The sequence below is a fragment of the Fragaria vesca genome, linkage group LG6, assembly GCF_000184155.1.
Source record: "Fragaria vesca subsp. vesca linkage group LG6, FraVesHawaii_1.0, whole genome shotgun sequence".
Lineage (NCBI taxonomy): Eukaryota > Viridiplantae > Streptophyta > Magnoliopsida > Rosales > Rosaceae > Fragaria > Fragaria vesca.
This window is the reverse complement of record NC_020496.1, coordinates 31,788,126-31,815,871: the sequence shown is the minus strand read 5'-3', so window position 1 is coordinate 31,815,871 and position 27,746 is coordinate 31,788,126. Positions and strand designations below refer to the sequence as shown.

Here is a 27,746-nt window from a genome sequence, read left to right as displayed (position 1 = left end):
GCATAGAACTCCGACATTAATATATGTAATTTCACTATAATGTATAACCTTGTCGTCGCATTAATGTAGCCTTATCTGAGTTATGTTCGGCCATGTATAGCATTATCATTCCAGAAAACGATGTATAGCATTCCAAAGAAAGGAACGCGTACGGTAGCATTTATTTGGGTTATGTTCAGCCATGTTTTGATCCGGTGGAATCTTTCATCGACATTGTTGAATAAGGTCCAGCGTATAAAACAACCATCCAGAGCTCCAAGCCTTCATTTACAAGTTCTGGAAAATTAAAGACCATGCAGAGATTTCACCTTCTTGTGTTATCACTAATCCCTGGGCATTGATCAATCTAAATGAACCATGACAAAGCTATGGAAAAGAAACACAGTTTATCACTAATTCAATTTCAATTGGCCTCTCCAACATCAAAAATGCTTAAAATTCAATTAAGTACCCTATTATATCAGGAAAAACAAATTTATTTATTCATTTTGTCAATTGCAATACAAGGACTATAAACACCAGCCAACAAAATCAATGAAAGACATCCCCAAGAGAGGAATCCTAATTGGTCTCCAAAGCATAGAAATAGGTCAATGAAAGAATGTTGGTGACTTTATGTAAATGAAACTCCCCTCTCCCGTAAGAGTTCCGCAAAGCCCTTTGACAAGCAACCTTCAACTGCACATGGAGATTTGGAAGAATTTAATGGACTGCTATGTCTAATAACGTGCATGCATTCGTCTACATGATTTCCAGGTATATCATTTGCTGGCCCGTAAGACATCACCCGAGTCCTCTTAAAACTTAATGTAGGATTCAAGTCTGTACTCTGTGGGAAGGGGGTAGGTGAGGACTCCATTTCATCAAGACCAACATCCCCCGGTATTTTCCTCTTCAAACCGGGATAACTCTTCAAGCCTGCCTCAGTAAACACCACAATAAATGGTTACATTCAATCACATATAAGTCTGGAAGCTGCCAAGGTAGAGGACAATGGAGCTGGTCACAAGAATAGTAATTGACGTACCAGGTAGAAGTTCATCATTTGTGCATGACCAGGATTCTGAGTCGCCACAGTTACAGAAGTTAGAATTAACATTAGATCCCGAAAACCTGTAAGACAGAGAACAGTAAGAAATTAGATGAATACAAAAAATAAATTTATAACTACAACTTCAGCTTATTCATTTAGGTGTTATCCAGCTAAAATATGGGGTGCGAAGATGCCATTTGACACAAATACTGTAAAGGAGCAAAGAGTACAGGAGTCTAGTAATCGAACCTGTACATATGCTCAACGAAGTCATCTATTAAGACAGGCCAAGCTCCTGCAGAACCGTAAAAGATGACATAAAACTCTAAAGGAAGTCATCTTAAAGAAGTCAAATACCAAAACCCTACAAATAAGAGTCAATTGTATATGTATAATTTCCACTCAGACAATCCTAACCAATAATCCACAGAGGCAATGCTAGAAATGATGAGGCAAGTATTACCATATGTTGGCAAAGATAGAAGACAAATTTGGAGACACTAGTAAATGGTTCAGAAGTTTTGATCTTAAATATATCCTTCACTTTGCTAAATAACCTAAATGTTATCAACTACGCATTAAATTAAGAACCAGAAACAGCTCCAGTGATCTCAAATGTAGTAATTTATAAGAGAGGATCAGTACTCGAAACCACCCAACAATAATTCAAAAGGTATAACCAGATAGAGAGGAGTTAAGTTAACAGGTCAAAAAAAAAAAATGGATGGGGTCCTATTTGACAGCCTCACAGGACTGATTGATTCAGTGAAACAAATTCAGATATACAAACTTCAAAATATGTCATCTCGATCATCAGATAGAATTTAGTTGATAGATACCTTCAGGATCATACCCTTCCAAATTTTCATGCACACACCGGCTGAAAGCTAAAACTTGCCTCCAAGTATCTTCAGAGATGTTATGCCGCTGATTTTTCTGTAAGGAATACCAAATGAGTTGCCTTGGAACATGCACATAAATTCAAAAGAAAGAATAACGGTAATATTATCAATAAATAAATAAATTCCCTGTTCCTACATACCAAATAAAACTAAATCCATTGATTTGGTGGCTGGAGATGATAATTGAGATGTACCATGAAATAAACAAAAGGTAGAAAAATTCCCTCAAAACAGTACATACAACAGTCATCAAACTTCACACAAAAACTTCAATCCTTTTTTAATGGGTATAATGGTGATGCCGGCACAACCGCACAACTATCTTGATTACCAATGAAACTTAGCGCAATTGCCATTCTTCCAAACTACGTGGCATCAGAACAATAATTCTTGATTTTAACATGGCATCATTAGTAACACATTTGCCCTGCATAACTAAGATTAACAAGTATAGTCACACCAATTTAGCATGTTTATACCTCAACAAATTCACACCATTGATTCAGCAAGCGAAACCTTCCAGCTAAGACTATTCTCCATGCAGAAATGGCCATAGGAACAGCTGCAAATGATTCAAGAAAAAAGAAAGAAAGAAAGAAAGGAATATGAAATTCATATGGCTATCTTTGGGAATTACAAATGTGATTGAGAATTAAAATACCTCAAGAACAACAAAAAAATGACACTTACTGATACTCTTCTGACCACTTTCACGACATAAGAAAAAAACGAACTCATAGAAGCACGAGAATTCTGAGAAGTCTACCTGCAGTGAGAGAGAAAAAGAAAACTTATTCTGTTTATAATGGAATCTCAAAAGTGGAAAATACACACTATTCTCATAACATACTTAGAGAATTCATTTAAGAAAACAATAGCAGATACAGCACTAGATTAGTCATTAAGATTGGGCGCATGCATTTTGGAGAATTCGATATCTTTATTAATAAACAGGAATCTGTTTCAAAAACTTCTGGCACAGAAATCTCACCACCAAGTCAAGCTGTGACATTAGCTTGCCAATTTCATCAAAGATTGATACCCTGTCAAAGTGAACACTCTAGGTTATTCAAATATCCAATAACCAATAGGAAAATAAAAATGCCTCCAGTGCCAAAACCAAGTGTCAGAATCCCAGAATGTTACTTGACCAAGAACACAGAATGATGAAAGAAATTCCTATACAGAATGATGCAGAATACTATGACAAGTTCCTATGGGCACTCCATGTAATGGACATAACTCAGGTTTGAACATAGAAATTTCATACCTAGCAGAAAGTTTTGATTCCACCAGATTTAAGAGCTGAGTTAATGCCTCCTTTGTATATCTGACAACCTGTGATTCATCGATTTGTCCATAACCTTCCCCATACCCATTTCCGTTTCTAATATCTGCAATAAAACAGTACGATATACTTAAAATACAGAACCAACGATTTAAACAACTTATATCCCATCAACTTTGAACTTGTACTGGAATTTCAGAAAAATCGCCTAGAGAAGAAACAAACAAAAAATGGTACTTGTCGAGATTGTGAGCATATGTGGCCAAAGACCATTCAAATTGAATCCCATTCTTTGCCATGATAGTTAAAGACACTCCAGAACTCATTAACTAATCCACTAACAAATGCAACTAGCTAGTATTAAAGCTTAAAACTTTATGCAATGAACAAATGCAATTAGCTCAATACAGGTCCTCACTTGTCCCAAAACATTTAAAAACCCAAAGAACTCTACCTTCAACACAATTCACTTCCACCAATCAAACACACAAAAATTAACAAACCCAAAAAACCCAACTTCAAAAAGCAGCAGAATACCCTTTGTGCCGTTTCTGGGTAATAAACAGAGATATTTAAACAAACCCACCAACAAAATTCTGTTCAATTGTAACCCAAAGCAATCAAAGATTCAAAATTCATAAACAGCGTGAAAACCAAAAAAAAAAAAACAGAAACTGAATAATGAATTTAGATAAGACAATCAAAACGAACAAGAGCATATAGACTAGAATCAAAGAATAAAGAATTCAAAGTTTACCACAATATCGGCAATAAATCTCGTATATGTCGAAAGAAGCGGAGCCGGACGGATCCATGCAGGTCCGGCGAGGTTGGGTTTCTCACGGCGGAGGAGATGCGTGGTGGTCTGTAGTGTCTACAATACCCACCAAATTTTCAGGTACCGACGCTTTTCTATCTCTCTCGTTCTGTTTTCCAATTGTTGTTTGTGTTAAAATGTGTTTGTTTCACTGCAGGACAGAGAGAGAGAGAGAAGTTGCCAAAATAAAACAAGAGCTTTTTGGTGAACCGGACCCGGAATCGGGTCTCGGGTCTGAGGTCTCGCCTCTCAGCCCAAGTATATATTGGATGAGATGAGAATAAATTGGTTATGGATTAAGAAAGTGAGTGTAGATTTTAATTAAAAAAGTGTGGATTTCATTTCTCAGAGATTAATATAGTTAGGTCGTCAACGACGTTTTTTATTTGGGAAGAGAGATTAGGTACAAGCATGGGAAGAGAAGAGTTTTTTAGGCCATTGTCTGTCTAAGACGCAACGGAGTCTCAATATATGAGTGTTCTGTAAAAAAATTGGGAGTATTAACACTCCGCTATATTATTATTAATATTGAGAGAAAGATTGTACATCAAGAGGGACATAGCATGCACCTGCACCTTGTGAAATTTCGTATCATGTTATTAGTCCACTCTAATTCGATTATAAAGTTTTGAATTATACCAAACTTTGAAATTTACCACAAAATCCGTGCGTCATTATATAACTTCTGTCTACATCCATTCCTACACCGAAGTGGATTTTGCCTTCTCCTTCACGATTTAGGATTTAGTGCTGCACTATACATATGCATGCAGTCAATCTGAAACTCTTGAATCATCAATTAGATAACTCGCTCTGAAGACAGTGATTAAGAAGAAAGCAAAGGCAGGAGATATACATGTCTAGTAACGAAGCAAACAGCAGTGATGACTTGACCCTACAGTCAGTACAGGAATCTCACTCCCGCCAAGCCTGGCCAGCATTGTACAGTTTTTCTTTTGGACAGCTACCTGCGGGCAGCATCAATCAGACTCCTATGTCGCGGCGGAAGGCATCCAAGGCGGCCATAGAGGCCATGCCAAAAGTGACAGTGGCATACGAGGATGGAAACGAATGCAGTATCTGCTTGAATGGCTTCAAGGTCGGTGACGAAGTCAAGGAGATGCCTTGCAAGCATAGCTTCCACGGTGCCTGTATCGAAAAGTGGATGGGAATGAGCACTCTTTGCCCGCTTTGCAGGTTCTCTTTGCCTGCAGAGTCAGAAGATGAACAAAACAGTGATAATAACAATTATCATATTGAATATAATATTATTTATAATATTGAATTTGGCTCGGAGGATGAAGAAGATACCGGAGGTGAATGGGATACAAGCTCTGTCGATGATGATATATAGTAATGATCGACGCTGATGAATTAATACTCGAGGATGCATGATTTACTGATCGATTTTTTTATTTTATTTTTTGGTCAAAGATTTACTGATCGATTGAACACTGTATAAGTTTTTTTTTTGATACGAGAATACTGTACAAGTTGCTGGCTTAATTATATGAAAAATTCTACTGTGCCAAAAGGCATAGCATACATGCTAGAAACACAGGCAGAATTTGCAATCAACCATCCCCTGTTAGACCTCCCCCTTTTTAGTGATAGGCATGCTATATTGAACGATATAACAGCTAAACCCTAATTATATAATGACATGCATGATGCATCGAATCTTTAGATTTGATTAAAAAAATGAAACCTTTTTTTGAAGCAACACAAACCGACTAACATGCATATAAATGGACAAAAGTTCCATAATATCTCTTACAAAACACTAAAAAAGTTCCAATCTGAATCCAGAACCAAAATTCATAACATAAGTCAACCACAAAAGATAAAAGCAGCTACCATCAATGTTTTAAAAAACGCGCCTCGGGCGCGCCTTGAGGCTCAAAAGGCGCGAGGCGCATGAAAAATTCCTCGTGTTTTGCTGGTTAGGCGCAAAGGCGCAAAAGGTGTAGCACAAGGCGCAAAAGGCGCAAAAAACGCACCCCAAGGCGCATAAGGCGTGCGCCTAGTGTAAGTGAAGGAAAACGGGGTCGTTTTGGGTAAGTGTTTTACAGTTTTACTTAAGGCTGGGTCGTGCGCCTCCCTCTCTCTTTTCGCCCTCCTTCCCTCCTCCCTCCTCCCTCTCCTTCTCACGATCTCCCTCTCCCTCTCCCGATCTCCCTCTCGAACACAGAGACACAATCGGCCACCACCAGGATTCCACCAGTTCGCGACCACCACCGACCGTCCGACCATCGACAACCACCCACCATCTGACCACTACCAGGATTCCGAGTTTCCGACCATCCGACCACCGCCTCGTCGCTGTCTTCTGCAACTCAATCGCCTCAAAGCTCTTCCTTCTAAGCCTCGCATTGCGGTCACCAACTCACCATTGATTTGAGATACGCAGTACGCACATCTGTTATCAATCCGAATTTCTGATTCAATTGAACTGTTGTGAATTGTGTTTTCTTAGTCTATGATGCAAGTCATGCAACATTGTGCTCTGATTATCTAAGTAAGTATAGATTGGAGCAAGCTTCCTGTAAATGCTCACAACTCTGTGTTGGTTTTGTGACTTTTGTCTAAGTATAGATTGCCTTTGTCAATAGTGTGTTGCAGGCAGCATTTACAGGAAGCTGCCTGTAAATGGTGTGTTGGTTTTGTCAATGGTGTGTTGGTTTTGTCTAAGTATAGAACTATAGATTGCAATATATGTTCTATATATAGCAGGAATTTTTTTTTTTTCAAAAGGCTTACGCCTTGGTGAGGCTCTCGCTCCATAGCCTCGGCTACGCCTTAGCCTTTTAAAACATTGGCTACCATCAAATAAGAGACATGCAAATTATCTTACTGTTACTATGTCATCAATCTTCAAAATCATCCTCACACACTCTGTGGCCAAAGTGATGGCACTTGTGCTTACTAGCAGCGGTTCCACCACATTCTCGTCCCAGATGTTGGTAATCTGCCCCTCCTCACCTTAATGCCAGTGTTGATCTCGGGTACAACCCAGCATTTTCAGCAATCAAAAACCTCTTGCTCACCAAACACCTAACCACACACAAAGCATCGTGCAAGCTCCTCTCAGCCTCATCAAGCACCAACTGGTTAGAGCCACGAACCAGCACAGAAGTGATCCTACCCATGTTGTGAATCCCAGTAATATTCACAATCTTGCCATCACCAAGGGAAGACTCCTCCACCAAATCAGCATACCCTAGCTTCTCCTTGCGGAAATGCTAGATATTCGCAATGGGCAAGCAATTCAGAGTCTTGGTAATAAACTCAATCTCATCCCTCTCCACATCCTTAATCACCAAAATCTTGGCTTTGGCCAAGTAATGCAACGACCGATCAGTCACTGCGTCCCTCAAAATACTCTTCTGAATCAGCAGAACATTGCAGCCAGTGGACTTGATCTTCTTAATCATACTGAGAATGTAATTCCTCTCCTCCTTCGAAATCCTATTTATCTGCTTAATGTTAGTTTTCGGAGGCGAAATCTGGAACTGAATCACAGCAATCTTGGCCTTCTCCATCCTCGTTGGACCACCACCAGCATGACTGGTCTTCTTATCGAAAACCAGCCCCTTCACAGTCTCGGTATCATCCACGGTTCCGCCGAGCTTCTTCACGATCTTGATGTCCCTCAGGTCCACAATCTCCGGCTTGGCCGGGTCCACCACAGAGAGCACGGCGTCCACCGCCTGCGGCGCCAGAAGCCTCGAGTACTGACTGACGACCTTGCTGTTGAGCGTGGATTTGACGAGGGCGTCGCGGTCGGAGAGCTCGACGGTGCAGGCCATGGCGGTGAGGACATCGACGGCGTTGATGGCGATCTTGTGGAGGGAGTCGGAGATGACGGTGGGATGGATGCCGTGGGAGAGAAGGACGAGGCACTGTTTCAACAGGGCGCCGGCGATGACGACGAAGGTGGTGGTGCCGTCGTTGGTGATGAGGATGACGTCACCGGAAGCGGTGGAGATCATCTTGTGATTCTTGTCCATGCCTCTGGGGCCGAGTCTGGTGCGGATGGCGTCAGCGACGGTGCTGAGGGCAAGGATGTTGGCCTGGCGGACATCCTCCTTGCGCTTGTTGTCGACATAAGACTCCGTCTTGGAGGAACTGGGAGCGGCGGCTACTGTCTCTGCCATGGAGATCGAAACCCTAAGCTGAAACTGCGGAGAGCCTATGGCCTTATTAGGAAGAAAAATAAGAAAAAAAAAAAACAACGAATCTTTGGTTTAGAAATCTCAGCTATACAGAAGTTAATGTAAATGATCGTATAGAAGTGCCTATGGCCTTATTAGGAAGATAATCGTGTTTTGATGACCAATAAAAGTATAAGATTTAGGTAATTTAGGGTTTAGTACGTTATATATGACTATAAAATGGCCTTTCTAGCTCGCACCTTCATATATGAACTAGCGTTATAGCAAACGAAACCATGTCTAATTACCAAGCATATGATGATCAAATGTCCTCATCTGGCTATTTCTTGGACCAACCGAGGACAGGAAACGATCAAATACTGGATTTTCTAAGCGCAGTAGCCAATCTTGATTTCGGAGCAGCATCCCTAGCCTACGATGAACTCATGTCTACCCAATATTCAGACATCTCAGGCTCCTCCTACTCCAAGGAATTCAGTTTCCTTGACTCTCAAGCAACACCCCAAGCCTACAGTACATGCATACCCCAATCAGAATCCGTCGACCAATTTTGTTTTGGTTCCGGCAAGCTTTCCGATGTCCCTCCGGTAGGAGCGGAACGTGGTAACTGCTTGAAGGTTGGTGTGGAAGTTTCAGACGTCCCTCCGGTAGGAGCGGAGCGTGGTAACTTCTTGAAGGTCGGTGTGGAGGCCAAGGAGATGCCTTGTGATGTGAGCTTTGGTTTGAGTTGCCCTGCAGTATTGTAAAGTGGCTTGGCAAGAGCACCTACTTCCTGCCATTCGGGTTCACTGTGCCTGCAGTAGTGGCGGTATTGGTGATTTCTTTGTTGATCATGAAGATATGCCTGAAGACCTGCTAGAAGATTAGATGAGATATACTGTGTGAGGCTTGTGTCCTGGCAACTTTGGATCCTTTTGTTCATTTTTCAACTGGGTTTTAGTTTTTTGAATTCTCTCTTCTATTGATATTTTCGGTTGATAAAGTCGATCGCCAGCTTGTTACTCATAATTTATACGACTTAAATTACTCACAAAAGTTCATGAATAATAAACCTAAATATATGTATCACTTTTCTAACATGCATGATCATCCAAGTCGATCAGGACATATTCCTCATCCGGCGTGTATATTATTAGGGTTTAGGACTTTCGATCATAAAACTACAAACAGTATATTCCGAGCATAAAAAAGATTATTATGTACGTATAACCATCATGTCTTCTTCCAAGTCGTTAAGGATTGGGAATCCTTCATGGCCGGACCGACTTAACCCTCTATATATAGACCATGCATATTCATCAAAACTCGATATCGATCGATCTCTTTCTCTCGTCTCTCCTCTCCTAGTAAGATTGAGCAAGCTATAACAATACGCAATATGTCACACCAAATGAATCAAATTCCGTCTGGCCAGCCCATCACAGTCTACCTGCAGTACGTATCGATTTTCAATTTGAACTGGAACGTACTAACATGGGCTGGAACAACAACCGAGGGCCGCTAGTGGTACCGGCATCCAAGGCATCCATAGACGCCATGGCGAAAGTGGAAGTGACGGCAGAGGCAGGGCCATCGGAGTGCAGTATCTGTTTGGAAGGCTTGAAGGTGGGCTGTGAGGCCAATGAGATGCCTATTTGTAAGCACAGGTTTCATTCAGTTTGCATCGAAACTTGGCTTCTCCGGCATGCTTCATGCCCGCTTTGCAGGTCCACTATACCAATACTAGAGGAAGATCAGGACAACGGCTGGAATAGCGTTTACCAAGCTGATGATCGTAATAGCATATTTAACATTGATGTATTGGAGGTTCAACCTGTTGAGTGGGTGGTTCGTTAAGAAATATGTAATGTAACATTCAGCAAAAGTAATTAAGTGTAGAAATTTGAGTCAGTAGTAACAAGCATTCATCTTATCTTCTTATATATTAAGCGAAGCGGGGGGGTTAACTGTTCACGTGAACAGTGTCCTCGCCCCTTGAGATGGAGCCACGTACAGCCCCAACGAAAGGCCCAAAACCCACCACGTATATTGAACTTGGAAAACCCATATTTCTACTTCTGAGCAAGTTCGAAACTAAAGAGATGGCATGGATATCAGTACCTCCGTCATGTGGTTCAGTAAAACCCACCCAGCTTTCGTGGGCATCTTCTTTCCCGAATCCCTCAATCTCCTTCAGTTGCACCACGACCCCTCCTAATCTCATTCGCACACCCAACAAGGTAATTTTCCGTTGCTCTTCACTCTAACTTTCTCTCTCTTTATCTCAGTTTTCGTGTCATGAATCCCAAAAACATTTACCGGAAGACAAATGTTCAAGATTATTGATGGGTTTTTTTTTCTGTGATGCTCTGTTCTGATTATGGGCGGTTCAGGTACTCAATGGAGTGATAAGGTTTCTAACTATTTTTGTCTTACACAGGTTTTTCGTGCCAGTATCCCTTCACCTGTGCCTCACTGACTTAAGGTATTGCCTCTCAATTACAATGTTGATGTCTGGGTTTTTATACACTTGGTGTTAGGCTACAAATTGTATGATAGTTCATTGGATAGTTTGTCTCCTTTCTATTTACTAACTCGGCAGATGGGGTGATTGCAATTTGAGTTTGTTTTGGTCTCTAGGTTTGTTTGTGTTTCGTTCGTTGCATTGTTCCTGTCGTGATTTGGGGTCAGTTTGGTTTTATTGTTTACTGATTGTTGTTGTTGGGTTAATTGTAATGATAAAGAGCACTAATAAAACTGTAAAGCAATTTGTGAAATGATTATCAATTTTGATTTCAGTTAATTAATCAACCGACGGTTGCTGAAATAGAAAAGGAGTAGCTGTTCAATTCTATGCTTCATAGATATCATGAAAAAAGGTGAGCCTCAATGATGTGTTTTTCTGGCTTTCATGTTGTTTAGCTTTAGTTTATTTCAACATGGATTAAATTTGTCGTCTCTTTCAGTCTATTTTATATTTTTAGTCTATGTATTCAACAGTATGATTTCAAATTGGAAAAGCTCTACCTTTGGTTATATTCTACCTGTTGTGCAAATGCTTATTTTCTTGCAAATTATACTGTGGTAGAAAAGGTCATTCAAGAAGACATTAGAATAGTTTCAGCCACTTCTGTAAGGCTAGAGGGAGAGAGGTACAACGTTAAATTGTGATTTGAGAACTACTGGATGGATGAACTGATAGTGAAACGTATAGCATTACGTTTATATCTGACAGATAAAAAACCGACGACTTGCTTGGTATCCTTAATTCTCTTTGGTATACGTCATTTGTATATCCGATCTTCGGTATGGTTATGAATATTTTTAAGTTGATTGTATTCTTTGTATAACAGCTCTGAAAAGGTACTTTAATTGCATTAAGTGGCATTGGCTGAGGTCGCTCCTGAGGTCATTTTATACAAATTGAGCTCTGGGTTTGTGTGTTATGTGTCTACTCTTCAATTTCAGTTTCAGTCTTCTTTCTTTTTTGCAGGTGGAGACTCTTTTGATTTTTTTGATCAAGTTTCGCAATCAAGTTGATTGTATTCTTTGTATAACAGCTCTGAAAAGGTACTTTAATTGCATTAAGTTTTGCTTCGGTCTTTCAAGTTACTATGCATGTAATATGGAAGGGAGCAACTGTGGTTTTTGTTATATCAAGCAATCGGTTTCTATTACAAATAGGAAAAACTATTTTCCCAACGTTCATTGTGTAGTTGTGAACTATGATTATTTCTTTGGTCTTCCTGTAAAGAACCCAGAATGAGATATCATATAGCTTGAGGCTAAAAGGCTTTGCAGACTAGCATGTGTGAGAATTAATTTGGTTTGTCAAAGTTTAGATTTTGGATCTGGAATTGAGATTTTTGTGGGCTTTGTTGTTTTAATAGCTATTGAAAGATAGTTTCTTAGTGGCCATTGTGTGAAATAGCGTTGGTACATGATTGTAAGATAATTTGTTTTTGGTGATTGACTAAATGGGCACAAACGTTTGTCGTTTCAATTTTACGATCAGTTGTTTGACTGTTAGATTGTCGGGTTTGTTTGGATTTGGTTTTTTAGTTCTTTGAAATTTGGAAATCTGGGTTTTGGGTTTGAGAAAACCTTGAAGGAGTTTTCATGATTTTGAAGGTTATATATCAGAATCAAGTTTTCTTATGTGCTACTGTTGTGGACAAAATGGTACATTCCAAGGTCCTATGCTTTGCATACTAACAATTAAGACCCTCCAGGGGCCAGCCATGGAGTACGCAGAAGTTGAAGACCTTTTATTTTTCAGTCTTAGAGAACATCAAACAATTCAACTATTTTTTCCATTTTACGGAAATCTAGATTTTATCAAACAATCAAATTCGAAAAAGGAATTGATGCTTTCACTGGCTATTGCCTCATTCTTTTCTTTAATCTCGATTTAATTTTGAACCATTGGAGGTGTCTTTTTGTGTTTGTATATGGATCAGGTTATGCATAAAAAAGGGACCTTTTGTTTTTGCACATATTTTTGAGCAATTGTGTTTGACCTTCTCAACTGCTCTTGCAAATTATACTGTCATTTTTCCTTATCAGTTTCCAATTCATTAAGTTGCAACTTATATGCAATTCATGGTAAATTTCATAATTCTGATTATGTGGGAACTTTTACCTTCTACAAATACCCACACGTTTTTTGGTAGCGAAAGAAAATTAATAAAGATCCCATCAAAAACAAATCCACTTAATTAGCAAAAACTGACTGCTCAAATGGTTAATTTCCAGGCATCTGTTACCGTGATACTGTCTGCAGCCATTCAAATGGTTGATTACTGTACGATGAAAGTCTTCGACCGTATCTTGGTTTCTTAGTATGGTCTCATTTTAGCTTCGGGATATAACCAATCGCGCGTGCGTTTCAAAGCTAGTATATATTAATAGAACATATATGTACCACATGTAAATAGAACAACGCTTGTTGGTTATTCACTAGGTTGGATTTTGAGTTCGTCTTGTCCTTAGTGGTCTTGGAGAGCGAGGATTCCTTTTCCTTCAACAGATTAGGACTCAAAAGGATTCAAATTCCTATATCTTGTTCGCAACCTCGATTCATTGATCGTAACACTTCGCAGTTAGTCGACACCGCAAGACGATAAAAAAGGCAAATATGTCTGAGGACGACGTCGTTCGCAGTTACACATTTAGTAATCCAAGAACACACGAAATTCCCGTGTACACCAGAAATGCATATTCCAGGCAACAATTACTTGATCTCAGGCACGCTGATCGGCCACCCGTGGCGGTGGGGGCATCAAGGGCGTCCATAGAAACCATGTCAACGGTGATAGTCACTGAAGAAGGAACGGATTGCAGTATATGCTTGGAAAGCTTCAAAGTCTCTGGTGAAGCCAAGGAGATGGCTTGTACGCACAGGTTCCACTCCGACTGTATTGAAAACTGGCTGCGAATGCGTGCTTCTTGCCCACTTTGCAGGTTCACCATGCCCGTGAACTCGGACGAAGAGGTGAATAGTCAATTGCACGAGTGAATATAGGATTGCAATGAGAGCTTTTTGGACTGAATATGATATTCTGAACGAACAATGAACAATATTAGGTTCATGAAAAAGTACAATATTGATATATAGTAGTGGTATGTATCTTGTTCTTTTAATTTGCAGAGTTAATTTACATTTCGTTCCATGAATTTATATAAGATTGTATTCGACGCAACCAGGCTCCTCAGGCATTTCCTCATCATGGATTGAAATATGAATTACACAATTAATTGTTATAATTATATGCATCATCAGTACGTGTACATCCCGTGTCTGCATACATATATACATATATAGGACTCCTATATATAATAGGAGTACTAGGACCGTAATTAGAACGCCAATTTTGAACTCTATAAATCCATATAGTTGTTCCTCAGTCATCAACATCAATCTTATTCTCTCTCCCACTGCTCTGTCTCTCTTTCTCTCTCGAGCTCTGTTAATCGTGCAAGCTGTCGTCCTTCAATACTAGTAAACAACTTTAACTCTTTAAGCATATGTCTAATTTCACTACAAATAATCTTAATATGGTCATCGTGTCTCAATCAATCTCTTCCGCCACAGAGGAATGGAAGACGGAATATGACGATCACTGCACTATTTGTTTGGAAGACTTAACTTCCAAGGTGAGGGAGATGCCTTGTAAGCACAGCTTCCACTCGCCTTGTATCGAGTCTTGGCTGCTCAGAAGCGAATCCTGCCCTCTTTGCAGGAGGCCGTTTCTGAGTCGCAGTAATCTTACTGGTCGAATTTTACGATTAGCATATGCATACTTTGCTAATACGTTCATTTTTTGTTGTTGGATTACAGGTTGGTTGTGCGCATGGTTGTTATATCTGAATCTAGCTATATGCCCAATAGTATCCTCTATTTGCCCGCTTTACCCGTTTGAAAAATCGACTTGGATCATCTCATCCTCGTTTTTAGGTTTCATTGTCTTCCTTGTGACCATTCACCCATGTCGTGATGATCGCCGTGCCGATCAAGTAACCCATGAACTACTTGAAGGAAACTTAAGAACCTAGTGATAACCGGAACAAGAGAGATGCAATTCCGGTGATCATAGACCAATTCCCTAAGCTTAGATTTGACGCAGAGCAAGCTCCTCAGCTTAGATTTTACGCAGATCAAAAACCCCTAAGCTAGCTTAGCTTTGATTCTACGTAAAACCAGGCACCCTAGGTTTTCACACTTCAGTTTTATAAACTTTTAGAACAAAGGCCCATACACTACAAACAGGCCCAAACAAACCGCCTCTTTCTATCAAATCCTTCAAAAAAAAAAAAAAATAAAAATAATATATATATATATATATATATATATATATATATATACTAGGTTGTCGGAAGCTCTACTTGATCCCCGGTGAGATCCCAGGTACTGTAACCTCTCCCTCTTAAGCTTCCTCTGTTTTACTGTTACTTCCATTGTAATAAACCCAGATTTTGTTTTTTTAATTATTGTGGGATTTTGTGTTTCTGTTTGTGAGAAGCTCAGAATCTAAAGCGAAGGCCATGGATGATCCACCTCAAGCTGGAATATTAGCTCCGGTAAGAATCTCTCTATCGAGCCTCATGATTAATGGGTAGTTTGACCCAACAGTTATATATACTGCATTTCATCATGTTGATATGAATTTCATGCCAATTTAGTCAATGTTGAATACCAGTAGTTTTAAGCTTTCTGTTTGTTTTACATTCTTTGTCAAATCATTTCATATAACATGTTACTACTCTTAACTATTATGATGCATGGATAGGGCATGGATCTTGGTATGTTGTACCGTATCCGGCTTTGATATGCTCTTGGGTGCGTATTAGAAACCAAAATCACATGTTGGCTGACCATGCTATGAGGTTGCCTATGTGGATAGATCTGGGATACTCAGAAAACTCCTTTCGGATACGTTTTTAGACTATCTATGACAATTTAGATTCAAATGAAACCTAAAATCCAGCATCAGTCGCATCTTCTATCAATCTCCGTCTGTTAGTTTCGTTAGTGTTTTGCAATTCTTAACTTATCCATATGTGGTTAGAGTCATTCTCTTCCTACATAATTTTTTCCCATCTGTTAGTTTCAATTTTCTTATTGAATGTAATTTAATCATTTATGTGCAATATTCGTCAAACTTATTGACGTATTCTCAACGATTTGTTTGTTTGTTTGTTCGTGTTTTTGTTTTTGTTTTTTAATTTTTAAAGGGGAAAAATGTATCCCTTACACCTTACCAGATATTAGAGTTTATTGGTCTGTGCATCGTAGCTCTTAAGTCTTCACTGTTGCTCTAATAAGTAATTACCTTGATGTGATTTGTTTCCGTATGTTTTCAGGTTGCGAAAGATAGTAAGGATTGTACCAATAATTGTCCGGATTCCATTCTGTCACACATAGTTTCTTTGTGAAGAATAAAACATGCTGTGGAGACTAGCGTGTTGTCACGTCAGTGGAGGTACCTCTGGAAGACAAGGCCAAATCTTGAGTTTGACATTCCAAACATTTTTGGAGACAAGTATACTAGGCTTGTTGAGAAGTATGGAGATGAGACTTCAGCCCCTGTAATAGTTGATTGATTCGACAGACAATGCTTTGTGAGACGTGTGAGTAATCTTTTGGAGCTCTACTCCGGTAACAGGATACAGTCTCTCAGAGTGGCATTTTTCTTTGATGTTGAATCTACGGAAATCTTTGATAAGTGTGTTCGTTTTGCAATTGCAAATGGAGCTCAAGTTCTCGACCTTCAATTATTTCCAACCTTATGTTTCGACGACAAAGCAGAATTTTACGTTTTTCCCCACTGGATCCTTTCAGAGTTGGATACTGCATCAAACTTAAAGCATTTGTCATTGGAAAGATGTGTTTTAAAACCGCCTACTGATTTCAACAGATTGGCTCAGTTAAAAACTCTTCGGCTAAACAATGTTGTGGTCAATTCAGGGTTTTTGGAACATTTGTCCTCTGTTTGTGTGCTCCTTGAAGGCTTGACGTTGAGAAAGTGCAGAGTGCACTCAAATTTGATTATTATAGGTCCATCGCTCCACCTCAAGGATCTGAAAGTGCTCGATTGCAACACATTAGACAAAATAGAAATTGATGCAGTAAATCTTTCCTCCTTTGAATTTCGGGGAAATATTCTGAAAATTTCTTGCATGACAACTCCACTGCTAGTAAGATTCTTTTTTAGGGGATGTTGTGATCTTTATGGACTACCATATGCATTCACCCTACTCGCATTGTGTCCTGGCCTCGAGACTCTTCAGCTGCAGTTGTTAAATAGACTGGTGTGTGAAGCTTTATTTCTATCACTTTACAGTTTATTTTTCATAAATTTTGACTTTTCTAAGTCAATGCTTGTGTGCAGGAAAATATCTCCCAAACAGTTCCGACATTTGGCAACCTCAAGCATTTGAACTTGGATCTCTTCACACCAGACTTTGACCTATGGAGTGTTCTGAATATTCTGAAGGCTGCACCTAACTTGGAAGAACTTGTAATTACGGTTAGTAAATATTCAAAAATTGGACATGTTATTGCTTCTAATAATTGAATTGATTTCTTAAAATGCACGAGGTTCATACATGTCAATTTGTTTTATATAATTTTTTTCTGCTGAAATATGTATCTTCTTGCTATGGTGCGGTTTGGGATGTGATGATTCCGTCCCGATCCCTGAATTGCTACCCGTTCCTTTTCTGTAGTTAGCTTTGGCATAAAACTTTGATGAAATGTTCAGAACTGTTCCTTATTGTCAACCAAGATAAGTTATTTTATTTTACAACATTTCACCTACCAATGATGGTTTTCGATTGTCTATAAGTTGTGAGGTTTTAATCTTTCTTTTTTCTTGTAACATTATATTGGTTTCCAAATGATTTTATTTTATGGGGTTTAGCAACCAAATTGTATGCAAAGTGTGTACACAAAAATATTAATCTTCAAGAGATATTTGATTTTGTAGGGACGATCATATGACTATCAAGGAGAGATGATGGATATTTCTGGATTCTCACATAATCATTTGAGAAAAGTAAAAATTCAAGCGTTCCAAGGTATGTGGTTAGAGATAGAGTTCGCCATTTGCATTCTAAAAATTGCAACAAAGCTTGAGGAAATGGTGATTGATCCACATGGAAATTACCACATTGGTGGTGGAAAGTGGATCTATCTTGATACATGTTATTATGTGGATGGAAACGAGGACAAGGATCAGGATGAAGAAGGGAGCAATGACAACGACTTCAATAATGAGAATGGGGATGTGGAGCCTCCTGAAGAGGGGGTGGATCTTGTGGGAGTAGCCGAGGCCTGTCATATGGAAGGGTATATTGAGGAAGGGGACGAAGAGGATTGGGATAGAAGAGGAAGAGCTGTTGTCCAAGAAAGGCTGAAAGAAATAAAGACTTGTGCTCAAGTCATAATTCTATAAATGGTTGAACTTTCTAGCATATGCATCTTAAGTATCTCACTAACCTCTTTACAAGAGGTTTCTTGAAACATTATTTTAGTTTACTTCTGGATGTCATTTTATATACTGAGAATAGCGCATGTTTTATATAATTTTGTTTGGCTGAAATATATATATCTTTTTGCTATGGTGCGGTTTGGCATGTGATGATTCTGCTCCGATCCCCGAATTGCTACCCGTTCCCTTCCTGTAGGTAGCTTTTGGCCTTAAACTTTGATCAGAACTGTTCCTTATTGTCAACCAAGATGATAAGTTATTTTATTTTACAACATTTCACCTACCGATGATGGTTTTCCATTGCCTATTAGTTGAGGTTTTAGTCATTCTTTTTTCTTGTAACATTATATTGGTTTCGAAATGATTTTATTTTAGGAAAGGGCTGGAACACGCCCTAACTTCTGTACGCCTTAATTGGGTATTATATTTCCTTAGCTCATTATATTTCCTCGATTCAGGATTCTAGTATCAAGGTCTATAAATATGGCCACAGGGCCTTAATTGGGTATCAAACAACAGCATATACAAGGAGGTCATAACACCGAACATTCCTACCGTCATAATTGTTGTTCAACTTTATACATGGACACCAGTGTTGTAGCTACGGTTGAGGTGGACACCAGTGTTGTAGCTACGGTTGAGGGGGAGAGTAAAGATTGGATAAATGAGCTGCTGCCGGATTGCATTATGTCATACATACTTTCATTGTCAACAAGGCCGGAGGCTAGCATTGTATGCCGCCGGTGGAGGAATCTTTGGAAGGAAAGGCCCATTAATCAGGTGTTAGACATTGCAAATATTTTTGGATCCAGGTATGCTCCGCTCAGTGAAGAATACGAATACGAATACGAATACGAGCATCGGGCTTTTACGTGGTTTTTGAGTCGTGAATTGGAGAGACGGTGCTATATAAAACGTGTGAAAAAAGTTTTGGAGCTCTTGTCTTGCTACAAGCTAGACTTGTTCAAAGTGGCATTCTTTTTGGACCGAAAATATACATAACATCTTGACAAATGGGTTTGCTTTGCAATCACAAAGGGGGCTCAAAAGCTGGATCTTCGATTATTTGGAGATCTTGGATGTGATAATTTATATGTTTTTCCTCACTGGATCCTTGCAGATTTGAACGTATCAACCCTAAAGCATTTGTCATTGTGTGGATGTGCTCTAAAACCTCCTACTGGTTTTGACAGATTCGTTCAGCTTACAACTCTTTGTCTGCGTTATGTTTCAGTCGATTCAGATTTTATGGCACATCTGTTTTCTGCTTGTCCGTTTCTCGAAAGCCTCACCTTGAACAGATGTGGCGTGGGCTCAAATCTGATTATTGGTCCATCGCTTCACCTGCATGATCTGAAAGTGCTTGGGTGTTACCTATTTGGAAGAATAGAGATCGATGCAGTAAATCTCTCCTCCTTGGAATATTCTGGATATAAGAATGAGATTCTCATGAGAACTACGAAGGTAGAAATTTTTCATTAGATAAAGTTATGGGATCGAGCAACTTTTCCCACACCGCAATTCAAAACCCAGCAATAATTCAAGCACATTTCGGAGCCGAAACCCGCCTAAGCCTACGAGTCAGTTGAGGCACTAAACCTGAAATCTCCAAAAGAAGGTCTTTTAGAGAAGCATTGGCAAAGTCTTGGACTTTACTCTTGTCAAAATATTGGGGACATCTCAAAATGACAGATTGGGCTATACCTTTGAAACAATTAGGAGATGAATCTACTTGGGTGGTGGTGTTTTGTGTTGTTGAATATGATCGTGATGAGAACAGAGAGTGAAGAGAACCAACCTGTTTGATGTGAGGCTTGTGGAGTGAAGAGGTAGACAAAACTTGAAGCAGCTCATTGTATAGAGCTATGGTAGTGGTGCTTCCTCTCATCTATGCAAGTAAGACTAGCTTTTCTCTTTTTGAGAAAAATGAGAAAAGCTAAAGTCGCAAACATGTACGTGTTCCTTGGAGAAAGTGGGGACACCGATTATGAAGAAATGATTGCAGGGACTCACAAGACCATAATCATGAAAGGGTTCTGAAGAGCTGCTAAGAACATCAGGAAGCTATGTGAGAGACGACATTGTTCCTCCTCAGAGCCCATTGGTCGCCAACTCGCCATTGTAAATGGGCAAGCTCCAACAGCTGATGAGATTGCGAGTGCTTTGAAGCAAGTCAGCAAATCTGCTGCTGGAATGTGATTACGATGTCGCTAGAACCTGAGTTATGTACACTTTGAGAAGAAAACAAAATAAAGTGCGGAGAATCAATGAAACCCATCTAAACACGGCCTGGTACTAACTACTAAGAATGCAGCTAGCCAACTGGTCCTCACAAGTCACAAGTAATATATAGGAGAGCATGCAAAAGATATTTATTTATGGATGTACACATACTCGAATGTTCTTTACTGTCCACCGGCCATAATTATCTGAAGGTATTGTACCTGATCAGTCAGTTTTCTATTTGATTAAACAGAAAACTGCTAAATGATTAGCTTTTTCGACTACAAGTGACAATATCCTTTTCACTTGTTAAGAATTTCTCCAATTCATTTGCATTCTTACTTCTTAGCAGAGAATTGAATGTAAAATAGAACCAAAGCTAATCATCACGCTTGTACATTCATCATCTGCTTACACCCAAAACGGAAAAACGCCAATTACACCCAAAGCTTACAAGCTTTTGATCTTTCAGTTAAAATTCCTCTACATCACTACCATAATTCACAACAAGATCATACCACCAAAAGGAATCTTATAAATATGGAAGCACCATGAGGCTTGCAATACGCTACTAATCATACTTGGGTTGTTCCCAAACAAGCTCACAGTACCTAACTGCAAAGCTTATGTGCTCCATTCATTATAGTTCAAGCATCCCCATGAGAAACACCAAGAGAGTGCACAACTGACAAGTGTAACAGAAGTCTGTTCCAGCAGCAGCAGATAGCAAACGCAGTTTGCACACCTAGTGCGTATCAGTTGGACTACTTGTTCTTCCATTTGAGCACATAATAGAGCCTGTTGAAAAAATTACAAATTATGACAAAACAATAAAGCCATCCATCAAGAAAAAAATGCAGCAAGTAAATACCCTATAGATCAGAAACTAAAAGAACAGTGCATTTGAAAACTTGTTAAATGTAATCAAAGAGGAACACTGGAAGGGAAGAGGCCAGAAGTAGTGGTATACAATGATTTCAATAACTTGTTGTACTTGTTCTTAGAACTTGGATGTAAATAATCATGTGCAACTGCAACGTCAAATACTCCTCAAGCGCATGTATTCCCTGACTTTGGAACCATAAACATCTAACTGAGCTTAATCGTCCTCCTAGTTCTTTACATTTTGTAAATGCTTCACACAGCTTTTCCAAATCAACAAATGCATACTAGCTACATCCAGAAAATTTATAACCATGACCTCAATTGTCCTCCATGTTCTTAATGCAATTAGAATTACTACTTACTGTGTGAACATTAGGGTTGCATAAATTTCGCTAGCTACTAAAGCAAAACCAAAAATTGGAAAGCTGTTTAAGTGTAAGATGATGATTAATTTATTTTGAAATAATGAAAAATTGGACTTGCATTATTCACATTATGATTCTAACAATATGCATATGGTTACTTATGAATGAAGTGCTCAAGATTTCAATAAAGTTTCTGTCTGGAAACCATGAGAATTTTTTATTCGTATTGGGAAACTTAGCTAATTTCTAGGTGAAATTACATTGATACAGAACAAAGAGGAGGACCTAATTGCTTTAGTATTAGGATCGCTATAAATATGTCCAGGGTCCCCGTATTCTCATAACACCTTAGTAATCTCAGTCCCGACCATTCTGTGGATCCTCCGACAGAGATTTGCAGAAGAAATTATTTTCAGGTATGTATATCATTACGAAATAATCTGTTTTCAAGCTTGCCTATTGTGTTAGTGTTCATACTGTTTATGATTGTTCTGAAGTCAGAAGGATTAATCTACATGATACTGTTAGATACTTTATGACATGATATGAAACTTTATATGAAACTACCAAATCATTCATGGTAAAGAGAAGGCTTACTCGGCTTTTAGAGAGGAGAAGTGATTAAATTTGCTCAACACGAGACTCCCACAAAGCCAGGTACGTACATCTTTCTCTTGAAACATGAAAGCCATGTCCATCAAAACGTGGGTACTTAGGCATTGCATGGCTTCAAATCTTCAAGGAACTGAATATAAGAAAAAACTCAATTGTCAATTCCGAGCATAAGGAAGAAAAAAGAAAAAAAAAAAAAAAAAGGTAACCAGACCATTTCTATTATATATTTTAGACACGCTTGGGAAGACTTTTTACAGAAAAAACAATTAAGTAGTGATCACAATAGCAGTGGAGCCATAAATAAGCGTATACAAACAAAGTAGAAAACCTTTCAGACCAAACAAAGAAAAAGAAAAGTCAGAGAGAAGCTTACTTACTTTGGATACGTGGAATGTGAGAAATCTTGGGCCATTCTTCGCCGGTGTCCTTGGTGCATCTTTGTTGTAGAAGTGGACAACCATAAACATTTAGAACCTGTAATTTGGTGAGGCGTTGCATTGCTTCGAGAGAAGGTAGATACTTGAGATAATCACAGTAATAAATACTCAGCTTCACGAGAGATGCAAGGTTGCCCAGCCACTCTGGTAAAGCCTCCACTCCTTTGAAATAACGTATAGTCAAACTTGTAAGCGAAGTCAAGTGTTGAACTTGTTGAGGAAGAGACTTGAGCTTAGGCCACCCGTTCAACTCTAATGAGACAAGTTGTTGGGATGGAACTTGAAAATCAGGGAAAGAGTCGAGGTCCTCCCAGAAAGGACCTAACCGCAAGTCCTCCAGACGAGCGAGGCAGCTCAGCCCTGTCGGTAGAAACTTCAATTTGCCACAATACCAAACCTCCAATCTACGAAGGGATGTGCTTACACTCAACTCCTGAAGCGAGGGGAAGTATTCCAAGCAAGACAGATTATTGCAGAAGTGAACTTGCAATCTACGGAGGGATGGGAGGACTCGTGTAAACGAAATGGTCGCTAGATTTGCGCAACTTGATACATGTAATAGCTCAAGAGAGGTGCAGTTTTCAATCCCGCTCGGTAGGGCTGATAATCCATAACAACATTCAATAATCAATTTCCGGAGAGATGGAAGGCCCTGTGAGGATGTTAGGCCAATACTAGATAATGCATTACATCTGTCAATCCGCAGTTCGCGGAGGGAAGAGAGGCCCTCTAGGCCAATACCAGATAATGCATCACACCTTTCAATCCGCAGTTCGCGGAGGGATGAAAGGCCCTCTAGGCCAATACTAGATAATGCATTACACCTGTTAATCTCCAATTCCTGTAGAGAGGTGCAATGATCGAGTTGGCCAATACTAGATAATGCATTACAGCTATAAATCCACAGTTCCTGTAGAGAGGTGCAATGATCGAGTTGGCCAATACTAGATAATGCATTACAGCCTTGAATCCGCAGTTTGCGGAGGGATGCCATGCTGCAGGGAATTGGAATGAACCCAATTCTTGGACAACATAGTATCGTCAACTCCTCCAAGCAAGGGAACACCTCTACTTTTGTCATCGTCGTTGTGGGTGCTTCCATCCATTCCATTAGCTCATCGCACCCGCGAATGCTTAATGTTTTTAGTGCTGGAAATAAGACTATCGTCTCCTTCTCTCGTGTAGCCTCGTAAACAAGGTCATAACCATAAATTTCACTTCCAAAGCGTTTTAGGTTATGCATACCATTTATCTCCACATCTCTAAGGAACGGTAGATGGCCTAGTATCGGGAGTTCTCCACATTTGCCGCAGAAAGTTAGGACGAGCTTCTTCAAATTGTTGAGAGGCAAAGGGACTCTCATCATCCATGAAGGAAATCTATCACCCATGAAGTCTTTAATGCTTAAGGTTTCCAACTCAGTGTGTGGTTCGAGTCCTTCGAGTACATTCTCATCATTGATGTTGCTGGGTAAAGTCCATCCAGAGAAGACCAATCTTAACTCCACTACATTTTTCTTCTCTTCTAATTTTGCCTGCTTCGCTTCCGCCTCATCCCTTACATTTTTCAGATTACGAATGGTTAACATACCCTTCAGTTGGTTCAAGCCACCCAATTCCTCAATTCTACAACCCATCTCCTTGCCCACATTAAAGCAAGACAATGTCTGGAGATTAGTTAGTCCCCTGAACATTCCAGCCGGAAATTCTATCTTCTCATCAACATAAAGATGCCTCAAGTTGATCAAGTTTTGCATCTCCATTGGAAGCTTGTTCAAATCACAATTCTGCATTCGCAATGTTTGAAGGTTATAGAGCTTGCCAATTGACTTGGGAAGCGCTTTGATTCTTGTTTTTGAGAGGTCTAGATATCTCAAGTGCTTCAGCTTGCCAAATGAATTTGGCAACTCTTCTATATCTGATGTATCTAAACTTAAGACCCGCATTGCTTTGAACTTGGAGAAAATGATTTCGGGGACCTGGTCATTTGAAAATAGTGAGCGCAATCTCCCAACAGTTACTTCTGACATGTTTTCTAGTGTTGAAGGAGGTCGACTACGTGCAACATGTCGAACATCATCATTCAACTCCTGTGTCAAGCGCTCACTTTTGGACACTTTTTCTGCAAGATCATGCACAAGATCGTGCATTGTGTACTTCGTAATAGTGCCTCCTTCAATTACCTCTTGAAATAAGGAATTGTTTAGTAGAATGTTAAAATATACTTTGCCAGTATGCTCCATCTCATGATGATTTTCCACAGTTGAAGTCTGGAGTAATCCTTGAGCCATCCAAAGCTGGATCAAATTATCTCTTTCAATTTCAAAATCTTTTCCCAACATTGAGCAATATGCAAAACATTGTTTCAAAGGCGATGGCTCCAGATTATCAAAACTCAACTTCAATACCTTCATGATCTTGTCCTCCCCTTCAGGTAGTTCCCATAATCTATTGTCTCGAATTGATGACCATTCAGCAACTTCACTAGCTCTTGAGCGCAGTAGGCTTCCCAAAACCTGTAGTATATGATACAAGAGTTTAGATTTAAGATTAAGACACAAATTAAGTCAAACGTTAAACTGGTCATGAGATTAAAATCATATTCTTATATTTCTAACTTTTTCTATTTGGCTTCTGTTTTTTTTCCTGTGTCCACATCCGTTGCCTTGTATGTTATTTCAGAAACAGAAAAAACTCTCTACTGAACGCTAAGGCCTCTTGATCAAATGTTGGAACTGCTTTCAATATGAGTTAGAGCTATCTTGTATTATAATTTCAAGTGAGATGCATCCAAATAAAAACTACAAAGCAAATATATATGTATATCGTTTTCTCAATGAAAAGAAACAAGTGGAATGTTCGTTAATAACTTGATATCATATGAAATTTAGTACCTTTGCAACCAAGGGTACCCCTCCACACTTCTCAGCAATCGCCCTCCCAATTCTTTCTAGTTCTGCATCAATGAAACCATTTTCGTCTAAATTTAAAGCTCTTTGCTTTATAATGGACCAACAATCATCCTTTGATAGATTTCTCAACTCAGGTCTGGCGAGTGTTTCAGCAATTGTTGACACATTGGTGCTACGGGTGGTGACGATAATGCAGCTTCCGGGATTAGAATTCAGCTTTGACAAACAACTCATCAAGCTATCCCACTTTTCCCTCTCCTCATTCCAAACATCATCGAGCACCAGAACATATCTCTTCCCTGTTATCTCTTCTACCATCTGACTTAAAATCGTATCCACTTCAAAAGTGTTTGACACACACACCCATATTCTTTTATCGAAGTGTGTACATATGGCAGGTTCATTGTACACTGATTTAGCCAGAGTCGTCTTCCCCAGTCCAGCCATTCCCACAATGGCCATAACTGAAAGATTTTTCTGCTGATTGTCGGAGCTGATCAACGTCGTAACTATCTTTGTCACAGCGTCTTCCCTTCCAACAACTTTTTCTTTTTCACCATTCTCAAAAAATGAATCAGTTTGCTCTCGATCTGGTCGTTGCCTTGAATCTCCTTTTTTGGCAACCAAGTTGATTGAAGGTGCCTCATTCTTAAGGTCCACCAGAGAATCATTGATCTTCTTAATCTTATGCGCCATATTGAAACGAAACCAGAGAGGATTGGAGGCAGAAAAGAAGTTGAGTACCTTTCTCTCCATGTGGTTTCGCAGCTCCACTTGTTGTCGGAGAAGTTCATACTCGAACTCATCCAAAACATCATCTGCGTCTTCAGCTACCTGTTTAAGTTTCTTGACCCAATTCTCTACTGCCTTGCCCCGACCATCTAGTCTCTGATCCGCAGCGCTGCCTAAGAAATCTTGAACGGTGGATAAGGACTGTCTGAGCTTCTCCAGTTCGGTGTGGAACCCCCATGAAAGAGCAATTTTGTTAGCGGCAAGTGAAGAGAGCACCTTGGTCAGAATCCCCTCAGCAGCGAAAGTGAGCACAAATTCAGCTGCCATCTTCTTCCTCACGAACTCGGATCAAAGAGAGTTTATCCACTGGTGATCGAGTTCTGCAATAATTGAGGAAAGGTTGTTGGAGTTGGAGGAGGACCTTGACGAAGACTTTACTTCCAAAAATTATTGACTTCTCGGTCTACCTGTAATAATACTCTCTACTCTAGTTTTCACTTGCAGTAAATGGCATTTTTTCACTCTTCTGTATAAATGGATGATTTTGCATTGCATCTTAAGATTCAAGAATTTAAAAAAGAGCCACCTAAAGGGTTCTTTATGAACACTCAAGAGGCATATTCTCATGTGATGCAAGGCCTAGTAAAGAGTTGACCTTAGATTAGCTTAACCTCTCCAAACGCAGATAAGAAGCTCAACCTCTCTTTCTTTTCCTCATCAATCAAAACGTAACCCCTCATCTGTAAGCTTCAAGTTCCCATCTCAGTCGTTTCTGAGGATCGAAAATGAATCAGAACGTGAGTGCTCTGATGATCGGCTTGGCGGGTGCAACAATCACCTTGTCTGCTTATTCTCAGACTGTGGTGTCTTCAACTCAGTGCATCACAGTCGGCCTCCTCGTTCTCATGTTTGGCTTGGTTGTCAAGGAAGGTTTCATATCCTTTTAGCTCCATCTCTTCGATCTCCCCCGAGTTGGTTTCACTTTCAGCCGGTTTTTCTTAGTTAGAATTGTATCCTTGCTTTCCCTTATACATGAATGAACAATTTATGAGATGGAATGGTGTTTGTGTTTAACTTTATTGATGTATTGATGTAGATGCACAATTTTGTTCAAGATCAGTGATATTGTAAATGTATTTCCTCTTAAATAAAGAGCAAAGATCCAGAACGTTTGAGTTTCCACCTGCAAGATTAGCGCCTTAGGCAGAATCTAAACTTTGATATGCGTAATTAGCAATATATTGTGTACATGTGTTGCAGTATATGCGTATTTGGTATTCAATCCCCCCATAGATTCCAAAACCAACTATAGAGATGACATGAAGCACTCCATACAAAATGATAAGCATTACATGGTTAATTTGTCAGTCAATGAGCCTCTTGATATTTTTT

The 27,746-nt window shown here is 39.5% G+C and overlaps 5 protein-coding genes, 1 non-coding gene and 1 pseudogene across 7 annotated transcripts; 4 read left to right on the top strand and 3 right to left on the bottom strand.

The window, feature by feature from the left end:
* Positions 1–371: 371 nt before the first annotated feature.
* Positions 372–4,200, bottom strand: LOC101292435 (defective in cullin neddylation protein 1-like). The gene is made up of 9 exons (XM_004304255.1): positions 3,981–4,200; positions 3,206–3,329; positions 2,927–2,978; positions 2,626–2,701; positions 2,415–2,497; positions 1,873–1,969; positions 1,283–1,328; positions 1,028–1,113; positions 372–918 (listed from the first exon to the last, which is right to left on the bottom strand). Exons 1-9 carry the CDS (start codon positions 4,036–4,038, stop codon positions 614–616), a joined length of 927 nt encoding a protein of 308 aa, XP_004304303.1. The 5' UTR covers positions 4,039–4,200; the 3' UTR covers positions 372–613.
* Positions 4,201–4,896: 696 nt separating this feature from the next.
* Positions 4,897–5,394, top strand: LOC101296419 (E3 ubiquitin-protein ligase RNF181-like). Its single transcript, XM_004306091.1, has one exon. It carries the CDS (start codon positions 4,897–4,899, stop codon positions 5,392–5,394), a length of 498 nt encoding a protein of 165 aa, XP_004306139.1.
* Positions 5,395–6,885: 1,491 nt separating this feature from the next.
* LOC101296136 lies at positions 6,886–8,197 on the bottom strand (annotated as a pseudogene).
* Positions 8,198–10,293: 2,096 nt separating this feature from the next.
* Positions 10,294–12,215, top strand: LOC101294780. 2 transcript variants are annotated; one of them, XR_185054.1, is made up of 4 exons: positions 10,294–10,434; positions 10,635–10,679; positions 10,994–11,073; positions 11,688–12,215. It is a non-coding gene; the product is annotated as an uncharacterized LOC101294780 (transcript). The 2 variants fall into 2 exon arrangements; XR_185053.1 differs by lacking the exon at positions 11,688–12,215 and having other exon boundaries at positions 10,296–10,434; positions 10,994–11,453.
* Positions 12,216–13,331: 1,116 nt separating this feature from the next.
* LOC101295848 (E3 ubiquitin-protein ligase RING1-like) lies at positions 13,332–13,712 on the top strand. The gene has a single exon (XM_004306090.1). The coding sequence runs from the start codon at positions 13,332–13,334 to the stop codon at positions 13,710–13,712; it is 381 nt and encodes a 126-aa protein (XP_004306138.1).
* Positions 13,713–15,081: 1,369 nt separating this feature from the next.
* LOC101293024 lies at positions 15,082–18,298 on the top strand. The gene is made up of 5 exons (XM_004304257.1): positions 15,082–15,101; positions 15,222–15,274; positions 16,058–17,005; positions 17,086–17,223; positions 17,683–18,298. The coding sequence occupies exons 3-5, from the start codon at positions 16,874–16,876 to the stop codon at positions 18,148–18,150; spliced, it is 738 nt and encodes a 245-aa protein (XP_004304305.1). The 5' UTR covers positions 15,082–15,101; positions 15,222–15,274; positions 16,058–16,873; the 3' UTR covers positions 18,151–18,298.
* Positions 18,299–20,778: 2,480 nt separating this feature from the next.
* Positions 20,779–26,698, bottom strand: LOC101295555 (putative disease resistance protein RGA3-like). The gene is made up of 4 exons (XM_004306089.1): positions 25,605–26,698; positions 22,652–25,226; positions 22,257–22,404; positions 20,779–21,207 (listed from the first exon to the last, which is right to left on the bottom strand). Exons 1-3 carry the CDS (start codon positions 26,679–26,681, stop codon positions 22,397–22,399), a joined length of 3,660 nt encoding a protein of 1,219 aa, XP_004306137.1. The 5' UTR covers positions 26,682–26,698; the 3' UTR covers positions 20,779–21,207; positions 22,257–22,396.
* Positions 26,699–27,746: the final 1,048 nt, after the last annotated feature.

Coding starts and splice junctions, on each gene's coding strand:
- LOC101293024 (XM_004304257.1), top strand. CDS start 16,874: ATGACAACTCCACTGCTAGTAAGATTCTTTTTTAGGGGATGTTGTGAT. Junction 17,006..17,085: donor TGCAGTTGTTAAATAGACTG/GTGTGTGAAGCT, acceptor GCTTGTGTGCAG/GAAAATATCTCCCAAACAGT. Junction 17,224..17,682: donor TGGAAGAACTTGTAATTACG/GTTAGTAAATAT, acceptor TTGATTTTGTAG/GGACGATCATATGACTATCA.
- LOC101295848 (XM_004306090.1), top strand. CDS start 13,332: ATGTCTGAGGACGACGTCGTTCGCAGTTACACATTTAGTAATCCAAGA.
- LOC101296419 (XM_004306091.1), top strand. CDS start 4,897: ATGTCTAGTAACGAAGCAAACAGCAGTGATGACTTGACCCTACAGTCA.
- LOC101292435 (XM_004304255.1), bottom strand. CDS start 4,038: ATGGATCCGTCCGGCTCCGCTTCTTTCGACATATACGAGATTTATTGC. Junction 2,498..2,625: donor AAGTGGTCAGAAGAGTATCA/GTAAGTGTCATT, acceptor AATCATTTGCAG/CTGTTCCTATGGCCATTTCT. Junction 919..1,027: donor AAATGATGAACTTCTACCTG/GTACGTCAATTA, acceptor TTACTGAGGCAG/GCTTGAAGAGTTATCCCGGT.
- LOC101295555 (XM_004306089.1), bottom strand. CDS start 26,681: ATGGCAGCTGAATTTGTGCTCACTTTCGCTGCTGAGGGGATTCTGACC. Junction 25,227..25,604: donor GGGTACCCTTGGTTGCAAAG/GTACTAAATTTC, acceptor CATATACTACAG/GTTTTGGGAAGCCTACTGCG.